At 41.0% G+C, this 23947-nt stretch overlaps 2 protein-coding genes across 3 annotated transcripts in view; one reads left to right on the forward strand and one right to left on the reverse strand.

Moving 5' to 3' along the window:
- Positions 1–34: 34 nt before the first annotated feature.
- On the forward strand, positions 35–16159 carry tmem232 (transmembrane protein 232). The gene is made up of 13 exons (XM_024381281.2): positions 35–375; positions 714–825; positions 1577–1682; positions 1985–2142; positions 2302–2401; positions 2564–2685; positions 12409–12557; positions 12777–12903; positions 13140–13351; positions 13581–13821; positions 14486–14805; positions 14919–14997; positions 15406–16159. Exons 1-13 carry the CDS (start codon positions 245–247, stop codon positions 15589–15591), a joined length of 2043 nt encoding a protein of 680 aa, XP_024237049.1. The 5' UTR covers positions 35–244; the 3' UTR covers positions 15592–16159.
- Positions 16160–17928: 1769 nt separating this feature from the next.
- Positions 17929–23947, reverse strand: part of man2a1 (mannosidase, alpha, class 2A, member 1) — a 71607-nt gene continuing 65588 nt past the window's right edge. For both annotated transcript variants that reach the window (XM_024373217.2, XM_024373218.2), the window contains exons 18-22: positions 21536–21677; positions 21097–21230; positions 20678–20869; positions 19276–19389; positions 17929–18652 (exon numbers count right to left, since the gene is read on the reverse strand). In XM_024373217.2, coding sequence (XP_024228985.1) covers positions 18500–18652; positions 19276–19389; positions 20678–20869; positions 21097–21230; positions 21536–21677 — 735 coding nt within the window. In that variant the 3' untranslated portion in view covers positions 17929–18499. The remainder of the gene's footprint in view (positions 18653–19275; positions 19390–20677; positions 20870–21096; positions 21231–21535; positions 21678–23947) is intronic.

The raw sequence follows: 23947 nt of genomic DNA on the forward strand, positions 1-23947 counted from the left end.
CTGTCAACTGATCAACCGGAAGTGGTTTCGTTCTATTCCGCGTCCAAATTGCATTGTGGGATATGAATTTTTTGTTTACTTATTTGACATCGCTGTCATGCGTCCATGGAAACACAGCAAACAAACGAGACAGATGTACACGAGATGAGAGTGAAATTCCATAGACGTAGGCGAGGAAAACAGGTGTCTACAAAATGATGAAAGCTGCCAATGTTGTCATTTTGTATTTATAAAACTGTGCAAAATGCCTATAATTAAAGTTCCAGTTGTCCATAATTTGGGTATAATTTCCCAAACACACAAAGAGGATTTGCAAAAAAGACTTTTCAAAAAAGCTCAGAAAATAACAATCACAACCAATTCAAAGGCTACCAGGTAAGGACTGAGTTTACTGCACTGTCCCTTTTTGATCTTAATTAAGTAATGTAGCCTATATGTGTGTAAAGGTCTGGACCATATGGCACAGGTGGTGGTGAACTTGCCCAATAACCTCAGTGTTGCTGGTTCAAGCTCTGTCTCTGCAAAATGAGCTAGACTGGGGGAGCTCAATTTAGGCGACTGCCAGAATGATGTTTTACTGTTTCAATCTCGATATATTTTTGTAAAATGTATATACCCATACCCCTTCGTAAAAAATATGCATAGCCTACTACTGTATAAGTTTGTTGTCTTCACATATGCCTACTGTATGGCAAAATGTATCTATTTTACAGAAACCCATTTGAAATAACAGAGGAGTTTATCAGAAAGTACAACAATTCCCATGGCTCTGAGGAACAAGAAAAGTATAGTGAGCTGGCACGACAACTACTTAGCCGAAGCAAGGTGTTTACCTGGACTTATCTAATAAGAAATGCTCATATTTTAATTTTCAAACGATCCAGGGGTGCGTTCAGTTCGTTTAAACGTTTGTTACATTACACCTTTATTTTAACTAGGCAAGTCAGTTAAGAACAAATTCTTATTTTCAATTACGGCCTAGGAACAGTGGGTTTAACTGCCTGTTCAGGGGCAGAACGACAGATTAGTACCTTGTCAGCGGGGGTTTGAACTTGCAACCTTCCAGTTACTAGTCCAACGCTCTAACCACTAGGCTACCCTGTCTAGTGGTTTGTACTGAACAACACATTTCTCCAAAACGTACCTTCAAATTTCTTGGACAGACTTTGAAGGTACGTATTTAAAGGGGAGCGGCCATGCTGACAGCGTTCCCCAACCCTCCCCCTTTCCCGTTTAATTGGACGTACCATAATGTTTTTCGTACTGAACGCAGCCCAGGTGTCAATGTCCCGCATTCATTTCTCAACCATTTTCCGTGACAGTTCACAGAATTCCCAGCAGATGGTGACAAAATCAAATATGTGTGGCTATTTAACTGGACACTACGGTTGGGGCCAATTCCATTTAAATTCCAGTCAATTCAGGAAGTACATTGAAATTCCAATTCTCTTCTTGCGTTTCAATTAGGAAAATTTGGCATAGGAATTTGGTTTACTTTCTGAATTGACTGGAATTTAAATGGAATTGACCCCAGCCCTGCTGTACACCTCACGGTAATCATATTTTTCCTCAACAGCGCAGAGCTGGACTGAAATGCATGGGTGAGGGCTCCCACGTTCAGCTTCCTCTGGCATGGGCAGAGCTGCTGTTGCTTGGTTTGTGCCGTGGTAAAATTCAAAATGGTAGGTTATTATTGAGAGACCTAATGTGCATAGAGTGCACTTTTCAATAACTGTACTGTAATGATTGGGCCGGGCCCTGATTTCTTTCCTGACCATTTGACCTGACCATTAAAAACCCAGGGCCCTATAGATTACTATAACTATGTAATTAGAGCCTAGAGGATTTCCTGGTCAGGTCACATGGTCAGGAAAGATTTAGGGCCTTGGTAATTATAATGATTATGAATAATATGTTAATGCCATAGCTGTTAACACATACTGTTTTTGTTTAAATCAAGACAAACATTGCGTTACCTCTTTAGATTCCCTGGATTCCCTTCTGATGTCACTGGACCATGCTCCAGTGCATGCAGAACAGATTCCCGCCCTCTTTTACCTGGGAGAGTCAGTCTTGTACTGGGTCTGTACTGATACGTCCCAGAAGCCCAATTTGTACACCTGCGAAGTGAAGATATTGAAGGTAGAGTGGACAGATCTAGGTTTCTTTTAAGTACGTGTCACTGTGTGGGAAAATGCCTTATGTAACAAGTTTACAGAACAGCCATACTCCTAAAACAGGGTAAGAACTTGAATTGTATTATATTTAGTTCACCTTTGCAACTTTATTGTGCTCCTTTAGCTGGGATATTTGGTCTTCTTGAGACTATTTCTCTTTCACATCTCTGGAAACCTGAGTGGATACCAAAGAAGCAAATCCCATCTTCACGTTTTTTTAAAAGGTAGAGTACTAGATGGATAAATAGTGATTCATTCTACTTTTGCATAGCAATATCCTGTAATAGTGTAATTATTGTGTGTGTTCCCATGCAGGTTCTACCAATTGATGTGAACTGTGTTGTTGAAAAACACAACTAATGGCTGTAAACTGTTTCCCTTTTTAGCTCTGTCTCAGTGTGAGCCATGCTACCAACCGTATCCAAACATCTTGCTCTCAGTGCACTTCATGTTACGTTCAGGGGAGATCATTTGTGGACTGGAACCTTTTGAAGATGATTCAGCATCAGTAAGAGTTACATACAAATTCTAACAAATCTCCTCAAATATTTATTTTGGTCCTGATGGAACAGTTGTTAAGAGCGCTGCCCAAAGTATATACACTTAATCAAGTAAAAGTACTTTAAAGTACTACTTAGGTCGTTGTATCTGTACTTTACTTTTTATATTTTTGGACAACTTATACTTTTACTTCACTACATTCCGAAAGAAAATCATGCACTTTTTACTCCATACAGTTTCCCTGACATCCAAAAGTACTCGTTACATTTTGAATGCTTAGCAGTACTGGAAAATGGTCCAATTCACACACTTCTCAAGAGAACATCCCTGGTCATCCCTACTGCCTCTGATCTCACTAAACAGACGTGCTTCGTTTATAAATTATGTCTGAGTGTTTGAGTGTGCTCCTGGCTATCCATAAATTTAAAATAAAAAAACAAGAATATGGTTCCGTCTAGTTTGCTTAATATAAGGAATTTGAAATTAATTATACTTTACTTTTGATACTGAAGTACATTTTAGCAATTACATTTAAGATGATATAGCTTTAGACTTTTACTCAAGTAGTATTTTACTGGGTGACTCACTTTTACCTGCATAGAAAATGACTAATGTATCTTAACTTTCACTCAAGTATGACAATTGGGTACTTTTTCTACCAGTGCTGCTGGTAGAAAAAGTTGCTTTGGATAATACTCTTCTAAGTGGCATATATTCCTTTAAATCCAGTCTATCCCAAAAATGATTTTGGTTTAAGATTAGTGTAAGATTAACATTGGAAAAGTGTATTCACGTTCATTCAAATGCATGTCAATATGTGTAATTTTGCACTGTGTCATAACACAACATGACTTATCTAGGTGACTAATTAAGCGATAATGCCCTCGAAACCGGTATTTGGAAGAAATATTGGCACGGGTGTTGTTAGTCCCGAGACAAAGTCGAGTGCTGGCAAACCATGCCAATATATCCTCCAAACACCGGCTTCGAGGGCATTATCACTTTTATACAACGGGTTACCAACATATTCAAATAATGATTGAAATATTTTCATAAAAAAATGAATTTTGATTCATTTATTCATACTATTTCATCCTTTCAGGAGATATAGTCCCGACACAAATCTATGGTTGCTACCCAAGCCGGCTGGTCGTTCGTTCTATCGGTTTGGTTGCCAGAAACGCGACCCAGTTGTTAAGTCTTTTTGTTCTGTATCTATGGACGCGACCCTGTTGTTCATTCCAAATGTTCCATTGCCATACTGGCTGGCAACCTTCTTATCCCTTGCTTGCTAGCTAGTCAACTGCAGCTAGCTTACAGTCACGTCAAACAGTGCAGCCAGAATAACAGCTAAGTAGCTGCATTTGCATTTGTTTAAGCTGTTTTCTAGTGACATTTATTTGGATACACCCACAGGCCTGCCAACTTTTGAAGAAAGCTCGGAGTGAGATTTGCTATGTGAATTTCATTGCCCCCTGGACGAGGGACTGGGGGGGTCCTCCTCCAGGAAAATGTTACTTTTTTAAAGCTAATGCAATGCTATGTATTTTGACATGGCTACGACCTATGACCAGGGTGGAAAATTAAAAACCACAGTTCAGGTGAAAAAAAAAAGAAAGAAGGAAAGCGCTGCTGAGGTTCACAATAGTAGGTTTTTGTAGACAGAAGGTGCTAAGGTTCACAATAGTAGGTTTTTGTAGACAGAAGGTGCTAAGGTTCACAATAGTAGGTTTTGGTAGACAGAAGGTGCTAAGGTTCACAATAGTAGGTTTTTGTAGACAGAAGCTGCTAAGGTACACAATAGTAGGTTTTGGTAGACAGAAGGTGCTAAGGTACGCAATAGTAGGTTTTGGTAGACAGAAGCTTCTAAGGTTCACAATAGTAGGTTTTTGTAGACAGAAGGTGCTAAGGTTCACAATAGTAGGTTTTGGTAGACAGAAGCTACTAAGGTTCACAATAGTAGGTTTTTGTAGACAGAAGGTGCTAAGGTTCACAATAGTAGGTTTTGGTAGACAGAAGCTACTAAGGTACACAATGGCAGGTTTTGGTAGACAGAAGGTGCTCTTTGGTAAAAGGTGTAAATTGGTCATCAAAAGAAAAGGAGGACCAAGGCACTCTTCATATAATTAATTAAAATGCCTTTATTTGTATGGCATGTTCAATGGAAACAAAGTTTAAAAACTCTGATGCGTTTTGGCTGCATGGCCTTCTTCAGGGAGTACAAAGATATGATAATACAATGTCCTCTTTTGAACAGCTTTTTCCAATCAACCCTGATTTGAAGAGGTAGTGGTTACAGAATTCACTGGACAACCCTAGTAAGCAATACTATACACATACATTTAAAAAAAAAGTTAAATACTGTAGATATGTTATCAAAAATGCTAATCAAGGCTTAAAGCATCAGAACACCTAGAAAGGTAGTTCTAACCTTGAACATGACTGGGCAAAGTGTTAAGAATAGGAGAGCCATCTATTTTATAGTACACTAGCAAACGGACCACAGCAGTCTAAACATAGCTGAGGGTAGTTGAGCAATATGTCCACTAGATGACAACAAAGGGACCTCTCACGACCCTACAGGAAAGGTGAGAAATCCATATCTTCATTTAAACCAGGGTATTTAGTGGCCAGTCGTTTGTAAATTCCAAAAACTTTCCCTTTGGTTTAGTTGTTGAAGACGGTCCCCTTTTCTAATTGAGGCCCGGAACATGATCAATACCCATAGCTTATAGGGAGGCAGGGTTGTTATGGTGTAAGGACTTGTAGTGTCTTGCCATGGGGTAGTCTTCATTGCCTACCCAAATGGCGTACTTGTGTTCCGCTAAGCGGTCTTGAAGGCTTCTCTTTGTCCGTCCAATGTAGAACACCTTTCACTGTGGACATTCCAATCTGTAGATGACATGAGTGGTTTTACAGTTAATGAAATGCTTGACGTGATACTCCATTTAGGAAGCTGTGTCAACAAAATACTTCTTCTGTGCAATATTTCTGCAATGGTTTCACTGGTTACATTTAAAAGAGCTCTTGGGTTTGTGGTTTAGCCAAGTTTTTTGAGAATCACCAGGAAGATAGCTGTGGACTAATTTGTCATTTAGGGTAGGACATCTCTTAAAGCTTATGACTGGTGGCTCAGGGAAGACTTGGCATAGTAGCATATCACTTTGGATGATTCCACAATTCTTTTGAATGATTATTTTCATGTTCCCTGCTTCAGTTCTGTATTTTGTAACAAAGTACACTCTCTCTGGTACATCACGGTGTGCTTAGCAACAAGTTCCCCCTGTCAAGTCGTCCGGCCCTTATACATGCATCTTTCAGGACCTGAGCACTGTAACCGAGATTCAAGAAGCAATTTTCTAATTTAGCAATTTGACACTGTAGTGTTGACCCTGATCGCAAATTCTGCGGACTCTTTGGAATTGGCCATATGGAATGTTCTCTTTTAGCCTTTTGGGGTGAAAGCTGTCTGCCCTCAGAATGGTATGCCCATCTGTAGGCTTCATAAAGATTGATGTGTGCAAACAACCTTTGTCATTTTTACTGATGTCAAGGTCCAAAAAATGAATGTCTTCCTTGCTGTACTCCATAGATAGTTTGATGTTGGGGTTAATGAATCTCTTCCTTGCTGTACTCCATAGTTAGTTTGATGTTGGGGTTAATGAATGTCTTCCTTGCTGTACTCCATAGTTAGTTTGATGTTGGGGTTAATGAATGTCTTCCTTGCTGTACTCCATAGTTAGTTTGATGTTGGGGTTAATGAATGTCTTCCTTGCTGTACTCCATAGATAGTTTGATGTTGGGGTTAATGAATGTCTTCCTTGCTGTACTCCATAGTTCGTTTGATGTTGGGGTTAATGCTGTTAAGGTATTGGTGGAAGGAAATAAGTTCATCTTCTGAGCCAGACCAGAACAGGCAAATATCAATATAGCGTCCCAAACATATAATTTGGTCAAATAACAGTTTTTTAGAAGGATCCAAAATGAAGTCATTTTTACCATTTACATAAGTACAAACCAGCGTAGGAAGGGCTGTATAGCAAGCTTCCATGGCACATCCTTTGACTTGTTTAAAAATATGGTCCTGAAAGACAGATGTTATTATTAAGAGTCCATTCAGTCAGTGAAACAAAGAATTATGTGGGAGGCATCTTAGTTTCAGGCCAGGTACTCAATGGTACATAGCTGCCAATCCTTGTCTGTGTTTAATGGTGGTGTATAGAGACTCCACCTCCATGGTGACTAAAAATGAAGCTGTACCTATATTGTTCAATTCCTTAATGTTGTTCAATACATCTGTGTTGTCTTGGTTAGTGGTGTTTGGTTAGAGTAAATTTGACCTTTTAGTGTGGTATTCTGGAAAATGGGACAAAAGGTGAACTTGGGCTTGAAAGGTGTTTTTGAGGGCACAGAAACTGCCTGACCTGAAACACCGGTGTCTGTAGTTGGAGAAATGTTTTGCTTGTACCAGGCCTTCAGATGTAGAAACAAAATAGGTAAATCTTTGTATTGAATTCATTAGTTGAGTACGTGGCTGCAAAGGACAGTCCTTTAGACAAGACTCTTACACAGCCAGCAGCATACCACCCTGCATACCACTGCTGGTTTGCTTCTGAAGATAAGCAGGGTAGGTCCTGGTCAGTACCTGGATGGGAGACCAGATGCTGCTGGAAGTGGTGTTGGAGGGCCAGTAGGGAGGCACTCTTTCCTCTGGTCTAAAAAAATAAATAAAAAATATCCCAATGCCCCAGGGCAGAGATTGGGGACACTGCCCTGTATAGGGTGCTGTCTTTCGGATGGGATGTTAAACGGGTGTCCTGACTCTCTGAGGTCATTAAAGATCCCATGGCACTTATCGTAAGATTAGGGGTGTTAACCCTGGTGTCCTGGCTAAATTCCCACTCTGGCCCTCAAACCATCATGGTCACCTAATGATCCCCAGTTTACAATTGGCTCATTCATCCCCCTCCTCTCCCCTGTAACTATTCCCCAGGTCATTGCTGCAAATGAGAATGTGTTCTCAGTCAACTTACCTGGTAAAATAACGGATAAATAAAATAAAAAATATTTTTAAAAAACAGCATAAAGGGGTTCTCCAGAAATGTTGATCACAGCCTTGTTCTGGTCCTGCTTTGTGTGGTTGGATAGTCTTGATTTCTTCCTCCGTGTTGGCCTCTTCCGCGTCCTCTCCCTCTCTTGTTGGGGAACCTGCGTGGCTCCTCTTCCTGGTCTAAAAAAATCTTGGGAGGAGCCAGCCTCTGAGCATCTGGGGTGATCCTCATCATTGCTGCTCTAAAATTTGATCTAGGCTTCCTCCTCTGTGGGTGTGATTCTGAATTCTTGCGGGTTGCGGATTCTCCAGGTCAATGGGATGGTATTCTTCGGCTTGCAAGCCTCCCCTTTTTCCTCCAAATATTATGATGGTCATTATGGCCAAACAGTTCTATTCAGACCAGAGGACATTTCTCCAAAAAGTACAATCATTGTCCCCATGTGCAGTTGCAAACCGTAGTCTGGCTTTTTTTATGGCGGTGTTGGAACAGTGGCTTCTTCCTTGCTGAGCGGCCTTTCAGGTTATGTCGATATAGGACTCGTTTTACTGTGGATATAGATACTTTTGTACCTTTTTCCTTCACACGGTCCTTTGCTGTTGTTCTGGGATTGATTTGCACTTTTCGCACCAAAGTATGTTCATCTCTAGGAGGCAGAACACTTATCCTTCCTGAGTAGTATGAAGGCTGTGTGGTCCCATGGTATTTATACTTGCGTACTATTGTTTGTACAGATGAACATGGTACCTTCAGGCATTTGGAAATTGCTCCCAAGGATGAACCAGACTTGTGGAGGTCTAAAAAAGACAAATCTGAGGTCTTGGCTGATTTCTTTTGATTTTCCCATGATGTCAAGCAAAGAGTCACTGAGTGTGAAGGTAGGCCTTGAAATACATCCACAGGTACACCTCCAGTTGACTCAAATGATGTCAATTAGCCTATCAGAACCTTCTAAAGCCATGACATTGTTTTCTGGAATTTTCCAAGCTGTTTAAAGGCACAGTCAACTTAGTGTATGTAAACTTCTGACCCACTGGAATTGTGATATAATGAATTTTATGTGAAATAATCTGTCTGTAAACAGTTGTTAGAAAAATTACTTGTCATGCACAAAGTAGATGTCCTAACCGACTTGCCAAAACTATAGTTTGTTAACAAGAAATTTGTGGAGTGGTTGAAAAACAAGTTTTAATGACTCCAACCTAATTGTATGTAAACTTCCGACTTCAAATGAAGGTGGTAAGGTCCTGCAATAGACTTACGTCCTGTCCAGGGGGTGTACTTTACATCAAGATGCCTCACGCTACAGAAACAGGAGATCGGCTCCTGCCCAATGAGCTGTTCCGGCTCTCACAAGCCAAAGCTCTTACATTGCTACTTCCTTACTACTTATGCCTACTATATTGTTGAAGATCCTTTCCATCATCTTACTCTAAATAGACAAAATATGTGTTTATGAGTTGTAAGACCCCTACCATCTCTGCCTAGCTTGCGCACGTTACTAAAATATCAAAAATGATTTTGGATTCCTGGAGCATTTAATATCCAATGCTTATTTGTATGACTTATTCAAAACTGTCCCAAGAATGGCTGCAATAGTAATACAAATATTATACTTTTTCAAAGACACAAGTACGCATATCAGATATGTGATTACACTGGCAAAATTGGGAAGAAGTGGAATAATAGAATAAGTGTGGGGAGTAACGGTAGTGTTCCTGGTGACAAGCACAGTAACTACCCTCTATTTTAGCCAATTGTTAAGAATGAAAATTGTTCCACTGATCAGACTAAATAAAGTAAATCGATAATAAAATCTCCCAATGACAAGATTACATGAATCTGACCCTACAACCTAGCCAAGGAATTGTTATATTCATTCCCCCCTCTAGAATCAACTTACACTTTTCGGTTCAAAACTGTTTTTACAAAATTATTTTCATTTTCATTTTTAGTTACAAATAAGTTCACCCTACCAAACTTCCCTGCTAAAACATACTGTAGGTCAGTGGAGGCGCCTCAGAGGAGGACCATCCTCCTCAGTGAATTTCATAAAAATGGTAAAACATTAAAAAAGCTATTTAGATAAAACTATACCAAATATTTTCACATATCACCAAATAATTTATTAAAACACACAGTAGCCTCAACAGCACTCTGTAGGGTAGCACCATGGAGTAGCCAGAGGACAGCTATCTTCCAGCCTCCTTTTGGTACATTGACTTCAATACAAAACCTAGGAGGCTCTTGGTTCTCACCCCCTTTCATAGACTTACACAGTACGTCCTCCAACCTATCAGAGCTTTTGCAGCATGAACTGACATGTTGTCCACCTAATCAAATGATCAGAATCTAGTACTGAAAGCATGAGCTACAGCTAGCTAGCACTGCAGTGCATAAAATGTGGTGAGTAGTTGACTCAAAGAGAAAGACAATAGTTGAACAGTTTTCAACATATGAATTTATTCAAAAATGAAGGAGAAGCGAGAGAGGGCGTGAGAGTGTAATTTTTTCATCACTTTTAGTTTCACTTACTTAGCTAGCAAATGTAGCTGGCTTGTTTAGTTACTCAACACCTGGCTAAAACAGAGGAATGCTATGTTAGCTAGGTGGCTATGACTATCCAACACATCACTGGAACTCTTCCATGTCAAGGTACGCTTTTTGTTTAATTTATTTATTGCCACCGGCACCTGCCGTTGTAACTGCTTACTGACTGTACACTGTGACCTTACTGCATGATTGTAGTGGGTTTACTAATTGATTTGTTTTATTAGCTATGTTTATTAGAATGTTACTTTAGCTAATATAGGTACAACGATGTATGCTGTGTGTAGCGGTTATGACATGGTTTGGCTTGGAAAGGTTTTTTCGCCTGGTCACATAGAGCTGATGTGTTGTTTATTGAAGTCCACAAACAAAGGGAAAAGGTGAGAGAAGGAGAGTGCATAGAGGCGAGAAGGAATACAACGTGGCTGCTATGAAAGTGAACTGTGTTTATGCATGATCAGGTGGGTATTCATTCCACCGATTCTGTTAAAAAGAAATGTCTTAAACGAAACGGGGAAAAATTACCAGAATTTGTCCAATAGAAACTCGTTTGCAACTGTTGGACAAATGATTACACCCTAGATAACCTAGGAGCAGGCAAGCATGTGCAAGGCGGTATTGAATGGGTCACTGTCGGTCCATGTGTCCATGTGTCTGTCATCTCAAATTTTTCTCTCAACCTGTGTGCACCTATGTTGTAAACTTTCATTCAGGCTAGGTTGTAGCAACCTCGTGATGGGTATAGGGAAAATTTGATCATGCAGTAGCCTAAACCTATCGATGTTACATTGAATTGAGTGAATGGAATATGAATGACAGTCATCAAACATGCTGTAATAGAAAAAAGAAAATCGTCACCCGTCATCATAAACGGCAGTGACCGCCACTGCTGTAAATCTGTCTTTGTAAATCTGTTTTTGCCAATTCGAGGGGAGTAGGGACTAATGCGAGTGTGGATTAAATCGATTTTAGTACATGCTGTCAAAAGGCTGCATTCTGCAATAATAGTGACGGGAGTAACAGCAAAAAAAAAATGTTGCCATTGTACATAAAACAGCACTACCGTGCTGCTCCTTTTACAGTTTTATAAACTCAGCGGAGAACATTCTCGTCTGCATTCAGCTACACTCTAATTTTGAGGGGCGTTTCTTGAAAACATGCATTCAATCCCCTTGATCCCTTACATAACTAGACCAATCATATGCTTCAATGTGCCGCTGTTCACTGTGCTGTTGCAAAACAGGACGGTAGAGGTTCCGCTCGTGATGTTAAATTGCAGGCGCAGATGCTCCGATTTCAAAACTATTTGGAGCACAGTTGAAAATTTAACGCGCTGACTATACAATTAACTAATTCGAAAAATACAAGCAGTACTTTTCAATGCGTGAGAAGAGGGTCAAATATGTGTGTCCATCTGCCAATGTGTGAGAGTTGGCAGATCTGCATCCACAACAATGAGTTTATGATGGGCGATTTCGCCTGGCATAGAAAATGTGCTCTCTCATCAGGACACTATTGTTCAGAGGAGCTAGCCAACAACACAGCAAACACAATCACTTCAAACTGAAGCTGCAAACTAGCTGCATTTTGTTTCGTTCGACCTGTTTTCTATCGACCATTCTTTCCCTATAGTCATACAAATTATGCCAGCTGATTCATGATTTCACCTGGCTGAGAAAAGCTGCCCGTCTGTCATTCTCATTCCGACCCTTACACAGTTTATTACTATGGGACAGCTAGAGGTCGAATTTCAATACTGAAACAATGTTGCAAATGTCAGTGAGACAGAGTAAGGTTTATACAAATATCTGCTATTGAAAACCAGTTGCTAGTCTAAGAGAAAACGGAGATAATGTCATGATGCTTTGTACAGTGGAGATCAAGTTGAGCAATTCATATAAATTGCCTGGCTGGGTTGACGAGACAGTGGATTGCGCAGTGAGATGGAACAGAGTAAATAGGCATTTCAGGTCATAGCTTTAGCCGGTGGTAATTTGTGGAATAGACACAGCCTGGAATAAAGTTTCAACCAATAAACGTCCAAGATTAGACCCACCCATTGTATGCTGTTTGCATATCCCATAGCTACGTCCTGATGCTTTCCATATGTGATCTGTTGTGTACTGTAGGCTCAGGCAGACTGTCAGGAGTATGACATGAACCAGGTGCTCTGGCATTGTCTTCTCAGTTGGTACTGCGTACAAAACAATGTCCGCCAGCTCTCCCAAGTGGCACAGCACCTCATCATGCTGAGAGAGGAGCTGCAGAAAGACAACTGGTTGGTTTGGGCTGTGTATTGTAATCTTGTTCTCTCCAACAGTCAAACGTTTTCATTAGTGCAACATTAGTCCCTACATTACTCCTGACGTATCATTCTTCATAAATATATGAATGTTTATTTTATACCAGTATCAAGTCATAAATACTTGTGTAATCATCCAAATCAAAGTGTTTTATTGTAAATGAATACATTTTATTTAATCTTTTTTAAATCCAGGGTGGACTGTGCTTTGGGATTAATGGTTCTGGGTGAGGCTGCAAAGTCCAGCTTGTTGTGTCTTCAGATGTTGATGAGTCTCCACATCAACCCAAAGACAGAGCTGGATGAGATTATAGAAGAAAACGTAAAACTATTAACTGCCATACATATTACGGGTGGTTACCCAGACCAAGATTAAGCCTAGTCCTGGACTAAAAGTTATTTTAACTGGAGATTCTCCATTGAGCATGCCTTTTTTTAGCCCAGGTCTAGGCTAAATCTGGTTCTGGTAATGCCGGCCCATAATCCACACACTAAATTAACTTCTCTCTCTTTTAATTTCTTTCATTCGTGCTAAAAGTATGTAATTCTCTTTTCCAGGAAGGTATGTCTCAGAGTGGTTGCTGGCCATGGCAGTTGGAACACATCTATACCACTGTGTTAGCAGACATATGCCAGCATAGCAGCAATGCAGAGATACAGAAAACAGCTCTGCTGGGCAGTCAAACCCCTCCAGGATATCACAATACTGATGGACTGCTTAAACTTCTGAACCACTGTAAGTCCAGGAAGTGTCATGACGGATGGAGATAGTGGCAAACAAACACTGAAACATGAGCATTGTACAAAAATAGCCACATTTGTTTTGGTTTTGGTTTGTGGGAGTTATAGAGTTTTCATCATCTTCAGATTTTATGCCTATATGACTTATAAACCTAAACTTCCATTGCATACATTACAGTTTAAAGCAAGAGTACGATCCAATGAAACAGCTTGCGTTAGCCATTATCTTTACACCAAAAGTCTAAAGCAGTAATTCCCTATCCTGGTCTCCAGTTTGTCAGGGTTTTCACTGAGTGTGGCGTCATCTGTTCATTCGCTAGCTGGCGCCGAGGCCTGGCAGCTGCGCTACAGTGCTGTTCAGGCTTTGGTGTGCGTATGCCGAGGGCTCAGCGGAGCTGTGTTGCAGGAAGGGCTGAGGAATGTGGCCTGGATCACTCTGCAGGAACACCTGTGCCAAGAGACTGACCAGAGAGTCGGAGATGCCGCCCGGGTTATAGAGGTGGAGAGTTGTTTTTGATATCTCTTAAGGTGCAGATCTTTTCCTGGTCCGGGCACATGGTCAGGAAAAAGTCTGGGCCTTATTCCTCTCAAATGTCAACTTACTCTCAAAGAAAAGAGATGTCTTTGACTTTTCATATACAACTGCTATGTTGTCACAACTGCTTTTCCCTTTACAAAGTATTGTTTAAAGCACAAACATATCTGCTTACCAGGTTGGAGCTGAATAACATCATTAGGAAAATCCTGAAAGTCCTGAAATTTGTCACAGTCTATATATAGTATGGAAGATTCTGAAAACGAATATCAATTACCTGTAAACTGAGAGGATTCAGTCTTAAAATCCAAACAGAATCAGCAACTTGGCTTCTTATTCACACATTTATTGTTAGCTGAAATATAATTTGCATCAGAAAAAAATGTAAAACTGGTTCTTACTTGTGATCGAAACGAAGGGAACAAAGGCAGTTTTTGGTGATTTATGGATCCAATTAAAGATTAGCATATTTTATCATTACTGTGGTTATTACCATGGCATTGTTTAATACTCTGTCCAAGTTTTTGCAAATGAAATGCATAACTACTAAATGACTTAACTTATTATTATTTTTTAAACATAAGTTAAGGCACTACAATATATATGTGCTCTTTTATTTGTTTCCTAGGCTGAAATGAATGTTTCAGAGAGCAGTCTTCTCAGTGAGGGAGGGAAGCCATCATCATCTACCTCTGCTTCTAGCGTACCTGCTAGTCTACCTGGCCAACTGATCACCTGGAGGTTAGCATGTACCCTCTCTCAGCTCTACCTTCCCCCCACGCCTCTCCAGCTCACCCCCCACACCAAGGCCAAGAAGGAACCACCACCTCCCTCCAACAGGCCTAGGCTGGAAGCCTGTCCTCCACTGCCTAAAGAAACAGTCCCTGGCCCTGCCAGTAACACGCAGCATCCAACCAGACATCCAGAGGAATATCAGAGTGCCCCGGGGTACAGGAAACCGATTTTGGCTAAATTGTTTTACGTTATGACTACAATACTTGATGTAACTATGGAAAAGAAGTGAAATGTAATTGAACATGATGTCATTACATTTATCCTAGAAAAAGTAAGAAACATCAAACTTACATGGACTTCAATGCACGTACAGATGTTGACTTGATGAGAGTTGTGGAGGACCAGGTGAGAGCATTACATTAAGGCATACATAAAAAGTGATTCACGCAAGGTATTACAAACCTGATACATGCAGATTACAATTATGAATGTCAATTTTGTATTGATAATGTCCCTTGCATAAATAGAGATGTGCCAAAAACAAATCATAGAGTGTAATTAGAAATGAATGTCCTTTTCCAGTGTGTGTGATGTGTTCCTTATGGTGGCATTGTGCCTGGGGATATACTGTACCCTGATTGCTTTTTGAGGATGTTCTCTTGCTAAAAGTGTATTAGCCAACCCTTACTGTGCATGGTTTAGTATATTAGCAGTGATAACTTAATCAAAGTCATTGTAATTTCTGATGATGGTTGAAAAATAACTATGGTTGGGATGGAAATTCAAGTCAATTGTATTTTCATTTCACTACAGTGGCAAAAAGAACTACAGATCAAAATGGCAGAGGAGGAAGATGCTGAACAAAATGAATTAGAGAAAGTACAAAAGGAAAAAGAGGAACAATTCAAAGAGATTATGAGGAGGCGGGTGGAGAAAGTCAAGAAGGACACCAAACCATATGAGCTGCCAGAATATCAACAAACGGGAGGTCAAATCTGAATCTGAAAGAGACATACATGACTTGTGCCATGCTCTTTGTTATGATACTGATCCAAAAACATTTTTACCATGGTGATTGCATCTAGCATTATTTTGGAGGGAAATAGTGTCTTACAACAAGTGCAAATTGTTTTATGCACTTTATTTCATTTAATTGGCCAAGGTAACTTGGGTTTCATCCTTTTTTAATCTCACATTATATTTACAGAAAGATAGAAAAAAAATTGACAAAATGTGACTCTTAGCGAGCAACATTGGTAGAAATTTGTGTGAACATTCCAAGTGAACTCGCAGTGCAGTTTCCCTTTACCTGCAAGTGATTGAATGGAACAAAACATCCGACTTGTGTGCTCTACCAAGAGGAGCTTCACAAAACGACAGTAGAGGTGGCGTAAGTGAGGACGTTGCACATCTCTGTTGAAGCAGTAGATATACTGCACTGAGGTTATCATAAGATGTGATTTAAAAAAAAAAATGTGGTAGCTGTGTAAAGCAACAAAAAATGTTTTATCACTCACCACAGTACATATACAGTGGGGAGAACAAGTATTTGATACACTGCCGATTTTGCAGGTTTTCCTACTTACAAAGCATGTAGAGGTCTGTCATTTTTATCATAGGTACACTTCAACTGTGAGAGACGGAATCTAAAACAAAAATCCAGAAAATCACATTGTATGATTTTTAAGTAAATAATTTGCATTTATTTGATCACCTACAAGTATTTGATCACCTACCAACCAGTAAGAATTCTGTCGCTCACAGACCTGTTAGTTTTTCTTTAAGAAGCCCTCCTGTTCTCCACTCATTACCTGTATTAACTGCACCTGTTTGAACTCGTTACCTATATAAAAGACACCTGTCCACACACTCAAACAGACTCCAACCTCTCCACAATGCCCAAGACCAGAGAGCTGTGTAAGGACATCAAGAATAAATTGTAGACCTGCACAAGGCTGGGATGGGCTACAGGACAATAGGCAAGCAGCTTGGTGAGAAGGCAACAACTGTTGCTGCAATTATTAGAAAATGGAAGAAGTTCAAGATGACAGTCAATCACCCTCAGTCTGGGGCTCCATGCAAGATCTCACCTCGTGGGGCATCAATGATCATGAGGAAGGTGAGGGATCAGCCCAGAACTACACAGCAGGACCTGGTCAATGACCTGAAGAGAGCTGGGACCACAGTCTCAAAGAAAACCATTAGTAACACAATACGCCGTCATGGATTAAAATCCTGCAGTGCACGCAAGGTCGCCCTGCTTAAGCCAGTGCATGTCCAGGCCTGTCTGAAGTTTGCCAATGACCATCTGGATGATCCAGAGGAGGAATGGGAGAAGGTCATGTGGTCTGATGAGACAAAAATAGAGCCTTTTGGTCTAAACTCCAGTCACCGTGTTTGGAGGAAGAAAAAGGATGAGTACAACCCCAAGAACACCATCCCAACCGTGAAGCATGGAGGTGGAAACATCATTCTTTGGGGATGCTTTTCTGCAAAGGGCACAGGACGACTGCACCGTATTGAGGGGAGGATCGATGGGGCCATGTATCGCGAGATCTTGGCCAACAACAACCTTCCCTCAGTAAGAGCATTGAAGATGGATCGTGGCTGGGTCTTCCAGCATGACAACGACCCGAAACACAGCCAGGGCAACTAAGGCGTGGCTCTGTAAGAAGCATCTCAAGGTCCTGGAGTGGCCTAGCCAGTCTCCAGACCTGAACCCAAGAGAAAATCTTTGGAGGGAGCTGAAAGTCTGTATTGCCCAGCGACAGCCCCGAAACCTGAAGGATCTGTATGGAGGAGTGGGCCAAAATCCCTGGTGCAGTGTGTGCAAACCTGGTCAAGAACTACAGGAAACGTATGATCTCTGTAATTGCAAACAAACGTTTCTGTACCAAATATTAAGTTCTGCTTTTCTGATGTATCAAATACTTATGTCATGCAATAAAATGCAAATTAATTACTTAAAAATCATACAATGTGATTTTCTGGATTTTTGTTTTGGATTCGGTCTCTCACAGTTGAAGTGTACCTATGATAAAAATTACAGACCTCTACATGCTTTGTAAGTAGGAAAATCAGCAAAATCGGCAGTGTATCAAATACTTGTTCTCCCCACTGTATGAAGGTCACAATAACAGACCCATATCAATTAATGTACCACATGTCAATCTTGTGACATCAACTATGAAATGCATTCATTTTGCATCGACAGCAAATTGTAAGTGACAATTTTCTCCCAAGACCAACATACAAAGATATGTACATAAGGCTCATTATAAAACTGTGAAATAAGGCACATTTCTTGCTCTTTGGAACGAACAACAAAACAAGATCTCACTTGCAATTAACAATTTATCACATATAAATGTTGACCGCTAAAAAAATATTGAATTAATATTTAGAATCAGTTGGCCTTCAAATCTTTTTTCAGGCACGCCAAGGACATGAAGCAATATTCACTATGATTGAAGCCATACCTCGGTATAAAGAAAACAAAGAATCACATTGTACAAAATCATATCTGTGGAAAAAGGAAATCTGAACATGTGGTCTTCCCAATAGAGTGAGTTCATGTGAAATTGCAACACAAACGTTCCCAACACATACAGAACCTGAGACTGCAGCATAACTAGGTATACTGGACTCAAACAATATAATATTGCACTTGTAGAATTAAGCTTAAGCAAGTTCCATTTACTTCTCCTGCCTCTCTTTCCTTCTCCACCTCTCTCCTTCCTTCTCGTCCTCCCTCTCTTCTTCCTCTTTCCCTCCTTCTGTCTGTTCCAAGGATGTCCTATGCATTTCAGGCTTCTGCATAGCCTCGCTGACTATGTTTTTTCGGCACAGGAACAGAGGCCGGATGTTGGGCATGTTCCGTGGCGATCACCGACTCTCTGGCCAGCGCTCATGTCAGCTGCACACGGTATGTGCTGATCTCCATTGGCTTAAGGCTGATTTCCTCTTGGTTCGACCCTTTCTCAGGCGTGTGCATCAGAGTAAGAGACGCAGGGGTGATGCTCTGGAATTTCAGTTCAGAAAACAGCTTCCCCATGCGGATCTGTGAGAAAACCAATCCAAACATGAACAATGGCATTATACCCGCATGTTTGAATAGGAAAACCCATTATGAAAGGCGTTGATGGATAGGTTTAATAAAAAATATTGACACCGATGATAACGATGAAATACCCTTTCCTTTTAGAAGCTATTAATATAACTGGACACTTAACAGGCTTATTAAATATATTAAGATTAAGTGCCTGGGTCAACAGAGATTTCACCATCTACTCTGGCCATTTTCTAATGAACACACTCTTGGTCATAACAGCCTTGATTTTCCTCTTGGAGAGAGATAAGTATTCACTTAAACTGATTATGGTTGCATTGTTACAGTTGTCATGACATTGGAAAAGGAGGAAATGTAATGAAAGGAATTTCCTTCCTCACTGCACATTTTCTGTGGCAAGTGACTCTTGAGCTTTTTTGCTGGAGGGGAAGTTAATTTCTGTAACACTACTAGCTGCTTGAATAAAGAGCATTGCGTGCAACCCTCAGGTTCAAATTCCCTTTAATCACTAATTAATAAAGTGTTTGATCACAACTTTCATTTGTGTGTGTGTGTGTATAACGTGTGTGTTCCTGTGTGTGCTAGTGTGCCGGCATGTGTGTGGCAGGCCTTACCTTCCCCTGCGTGGTGGCACACAGTAGCCCTGTGTTCCTATTCGAGAGGGCGCAGTCAAAGCCTTTTCTGTGCAGAATCAAAGCCGCCTCGTCCGACGGCCCACCCCCTTCCTCCTGTAGGACCAGTGAGAAACTTCAGTCCCCATAAAGACCCCTCCTGTTCTACCCCCCCCTTCAGCCTAAACACTGGGGCAATTATAGAGACCACCCTTTCACAGGTCAGCTGCATTTCCACAGCCATGTTCGAGGTGCTGCTTCTGCAACAGACCTGGGTTCAAATACTGTTCTACATAATTTCAAACACTTTATCAGTGCTTTATTGAGCTAGTCTGGATGAATGGACCAATAGAATAGTCTCAATACCGCAAACCCCACCCCACCTATCTGGAATACCAGGCAAGAAAGAACAAAAGATTTTAAATAGTATTTGAACCCAGGTTCGGACTCTGAAACAGGGTTACTGCAGTCAATTTCATTCCCATTTCAGAAACAGTTTTTTTTTGTTTTTACATCCACAGTTCCTGGCTGAGTATATGGAGATGCCACAGTGCATACTAAGTGTGTTAGTAGTAGGTAGTAGCGGCAGTGGTGTCATCATGTGAGTATTTGTATAAATGAGTACAAAGCCCTCGTCGAAAACACATTCAACGATTCTGCCCGTCTCCTCTTTTGATTTGTTCTCAGAGTCAAATTGGATGTCTGAGCGTGCCTGTACAATCGATAATCGAGCAAATTGGTCGGCGGATCCCCGGAACAATTAGCTCGATCTTTGACATGATAGACGGCGGTGTCATCAGAGTTGATGGGCCATGCAACAACAAAGAGGAGATCATAGAAGACTTACAACATACAGATGTAGTGTATATTTACAGAGATTATATAAGGAAATGAATGGAGAGCCCCTTGGAGGAGTGCTGAGTGTGTGTTTTGTTCTAACAAGCAATTAAGCCAGTATTCCATACAGCCAGGGTAATCCATACAGTCAGGGATGCGCTTAATCATATTAAAGACAATGACTATGAGAGCACAGCGGTGCACTCATCACTTTAGAAAACCTGGTAACTCTTTGTAAGGAGTTGCTCCTATGTAGTACCACTGTAAGTACTGTGTCAACAGCATTGTATTAACATGTTACATAGTAATTCATCGTTTGAATACAGTAGCAAATGACGCGAGCGTTTCTTTTTTGGGGAATAAGGAACGGGTTCATTCGAAAAATGTCCCGAACGCCATGAATATGCAAGTACAACGCAACGATTAAATCACTAGGTAACAACATGTTAACGCAACGTAAATGAAAACATTACTACACAGGTAAAAGAGTAACAGGATGTGCGGCTTGTTGCGGCTCCACAGAGAGAAAAGAGAAGAAAGTATTATGTAGCAATACGAAAACCTTCACCTTGGACTGGATGGTGCGTAGGTTGACCAAGTGGACGTCACAAGGCAGTGATGAGGCCAGAGGGCTTAAGGGGGATAGAGACCGGGACTCTGCCTCCGTGCTCACAGCCATGGGGATCAGAGGGTGGTTCAGGTACAGCGACGACACGTGACTCAGCAGAGACGGGTAGCTGAGGGTAGAGAGTTTCTCCCCCTGGAAATATCAAAGCAGAGACATGGACGGGTTAGGGCAATACTCTGGTGCAAAAGTAACTGGGAAAAGAGAGGATTGATCATAATGTACTATAATGACAATGTTTGAACCTTAATCGTCTTAATCAAGTCTCCATGGTCAGTGAACCTCAGTAAACCTACAATAGAGCTACACTCTACAGTAACTACGAAAAGGACAAAATTGCTTCAAATTCCTGGTATTAGTACCCCATCGGTCTTGGCCCTCTTCTCCAGTAGCAGGCGGAAGGAGCTGGCAGTAACTTTGTTGTCCAGGACGCCCTGGCCCATCCCGCGGTTATCATCCTGGTTCAGCCGACGGTCCATGATCACCTCCAATTGGCCTGGAGGGGAAAAGGTCAAAGTTGATCACATTCAATATCACATTGCCTTCTGTTTACATAACAGAAATGTGTATATACATGTATTGCTTGGCAAGAAACAGCACGATAAAAATTGCACTCATTTTAAATCAAGTCATATCTCTCCTTCTTTTCACATCCTGGTGCCAAAATAGCAGATGACACTATGTACTGTACAGATGGTAATCTTAGAACCGAGCAGGGATGTCATCTTTCCTGGACAATTAAAGTACTGATGCCCTCCTTCCAATAGACAACAGAAAACAAATCCCCAGGCCTTCACTCACCACTCTTGAGGCTGGCGGAGCCCAGGGACTGTGCGGTGAGGAGGGTCAGTCTGGTGCCGGGGTCCTGAAGGTAGGCCATACTGGTCATGGGGTAAAAGTTTGCCTGGAGGGGAAGTTTGGCCATGGTTTTTCTAGACTGGATCTGCAAGAAAATCACATCAAAGATGGTGGATAAATGAAGATGTCCCACTCATGTGCTGACCAGCTGGCAAGTATCTTCACTGACATTTTCAACCTCTCCCTGACCCAGTTGGTAATTTAAATTTTTAAATTTTACCTTTATTTAACTAGGCAAGTCAGTTAAGAACAAATTCTTACTTTCAATGACGGCCTAGGAACAGTGGGTTAACTGCCTGTTCAGGGGCAGAACGACAGATTTGTACCTTGTCAGCTCAGGGGTTTGAACTTGCAACCTTCCGGTTACTAGTCCAACACTCTAACCACTAGGCTACCCTGCCACCCCAACAATGAGACAGCCTATAATGAGGATGTCAGTATGTCAGTGACCTGGCAGTGTGGTGCCAGGACAATAACTTTACCCTCAACGTCAGCAAGACAAAGGAGCTGATCGTGGACTACAGGAAACAGAGGGCTGAGAACGCCCCCATCCACATCGACTGGGCTATAGTGGAGCAGGTCCAGACCTTCAAATTCCTCGGTGTCAACATCACTAAAGAATTAACATGGTCCACACACACTAACACAGTTGCGAAGAAAGCACGACAATGCCTTTCCCCCCTCAAAAGGCTGAAAAGATTTGGATGGGCCCCCAGATCTGGAAAAAGTTCTACAGCTGCACCATTGAAAGCATCTTGACTGGCTGCATTATCGCTTGGTATGTCAACTGCTTGGCATTCGACCGCAAGGCGCTACAGAGGGTAGTGTGTACAGCCCAGCACATCACTGGGGCCGAGCTCCCTGCCATTCAGGACCTCTATACCAGGCGGTGTCAGAGGAAGGCCCAAAAAATTGTCAAAAACTCCAGCCACCCAAGTCATAGACATTTCTCTCTGCTACTGCATGGCAAACGGTACCGATGCACCAAGTTTGGAACCGACAGGACCCTGAACAGCTTCTACCCCCAAGCCATAAGATTGCGAAATGGTTAGTTAAATAGTTAACCAAATAGCTACCTGGAGTATCTGCATTGACCCTTTTTGCACTAAGTCTTTTGACTCATTACATACGCTGTTGCTACTGTTTATTATCTGTCCTGTTGCCTAGTCACTTTAACCCTACCTATATGTACATGTTTACCTCAAGTAATTTGTACCCCTGCACATCGAATCGATTATGGTACTCTCTGTATATAGCCAAGTTATCGTTACTCATTGTGTATTTATTTATTGTGCTATCATTTTTCCCCCTGTAATTTACATTTTTTCTCTCTGCATTGTTGGGAAGGGTCCGTAAGTAAGGATTTCACTGTTAGTCTTCACCTGTTGTTTTTTCGAAGTATGTGACAAATAATTTGATTTGATTACTTTTACCATTGAAAAAAAAAATGTCACAGGTCTGCTTAAGGGGTGACTCTCCCATAGGCACCATTGCGATAGCAGCTGGGTCTGGTCTGCTTAGTTCATTGATTAACCAGAAAAAAAGCTGTCTCACTTCCTCTTCCGTCTCTGGTCACATATCAAGGTGATGTTGAGGAACCACGTGACCTGACTAGGAAAACCTTAAGGCCCTAGTTAGGGCTAGGCCCCTTTTTTCTCCATTTCTGCCTGAATGACGTGCCCAAAGTAAACTGCCTGTTGCTCAGGCCAGGATATGCATAGAATTAGTACCATTGGAAAGAAAACACTTTGAAGTTTGTAGAAATGTTAAAATAATGTAGGAGAATATAACACAATCGATATGGTAGGAGAAAATCTAAAGAAAAACCAACCAGATTTTTTTTGAGAGAGACAAATGGCAAGTAAAAGGTCATATTGAAAATTAGCTCTCTGGATGCAATTCATATGGCTTCCACAGGGTGTCAGTAGTCTTTGTTCAATGTTTCAGGCTTGTAACTTCAAAAACGAATAAGAAATATCAGTTGTCGTACAGGGACACAGTCTTGGAAATTCGTGTTTGCGCGCCCCATGAAGACAATACCCCACTGCTAAAATCGGTTTCCTATTGAACATACTTATTTCCGTAAGAAGTATTATAGTTTGATTACAATTTTAGGGTATCTGAGGAATAAATAGAAATGTATTTTGACTTGTTGAAACAAAGTTTAGAGGTAGATTTTCTCTGCACATTGAACGACTAAACATACTTTTTGGGATGTAAAGTAGGATTTGATCTAACAATCTGACACTACATGTTACAGCTGGGACCCTTTGGATGAGAAATCAGAGGAAGATTTTCAAAAAGTAAGTGAATATTTAATCGTTATTTTTGAATGTATGAAACCTGTACCAGTGG

Source organism: Oncorhynchus tshawytscha, linkage group LG20 (genome assembly GCF_018296145.1).
Source record: "Oncorhynchus tshawytscha isolate Ot180627B linkage group LG20, Otsh_v2.0, whole genome shotgun sequence".
NCBI classification, from domain to species: Eukaryota; Metazoa; Chordata; class Actinopteri; order Salmoniformes; family Salmonidae; genus Oncorhynchus; species Oncorhynchus tshawytscha.

What these genes read in the sequence shown, in the direction of transcription:
- tmem232 (XM_024381281.2), top strand. Translation starts at nt 245, where the DNA reads ATGCCTATAATTAAAGTTCCAGTTGTCCATAATTTGGGTATAATTTCC. An exon ending in CCGTGGTAAAATTCAAAATG is followed by an intron (nt 1,683 to 1,984) that starts GTAGGTTATTAT and finishes TTACCTCTTTAG; the next exon opens with ATTCCCTGGATTCCCTTCTG. An exon ending in TCTTCACGTTTTTTTAAAAG is followed by an intron (nt 2,402 to 2,563) that starts GTAGAGTACTAG and finishes TTCCCTTTTTAG; the next exon opens with CTCTGTCTCAGTGTGAGCCA.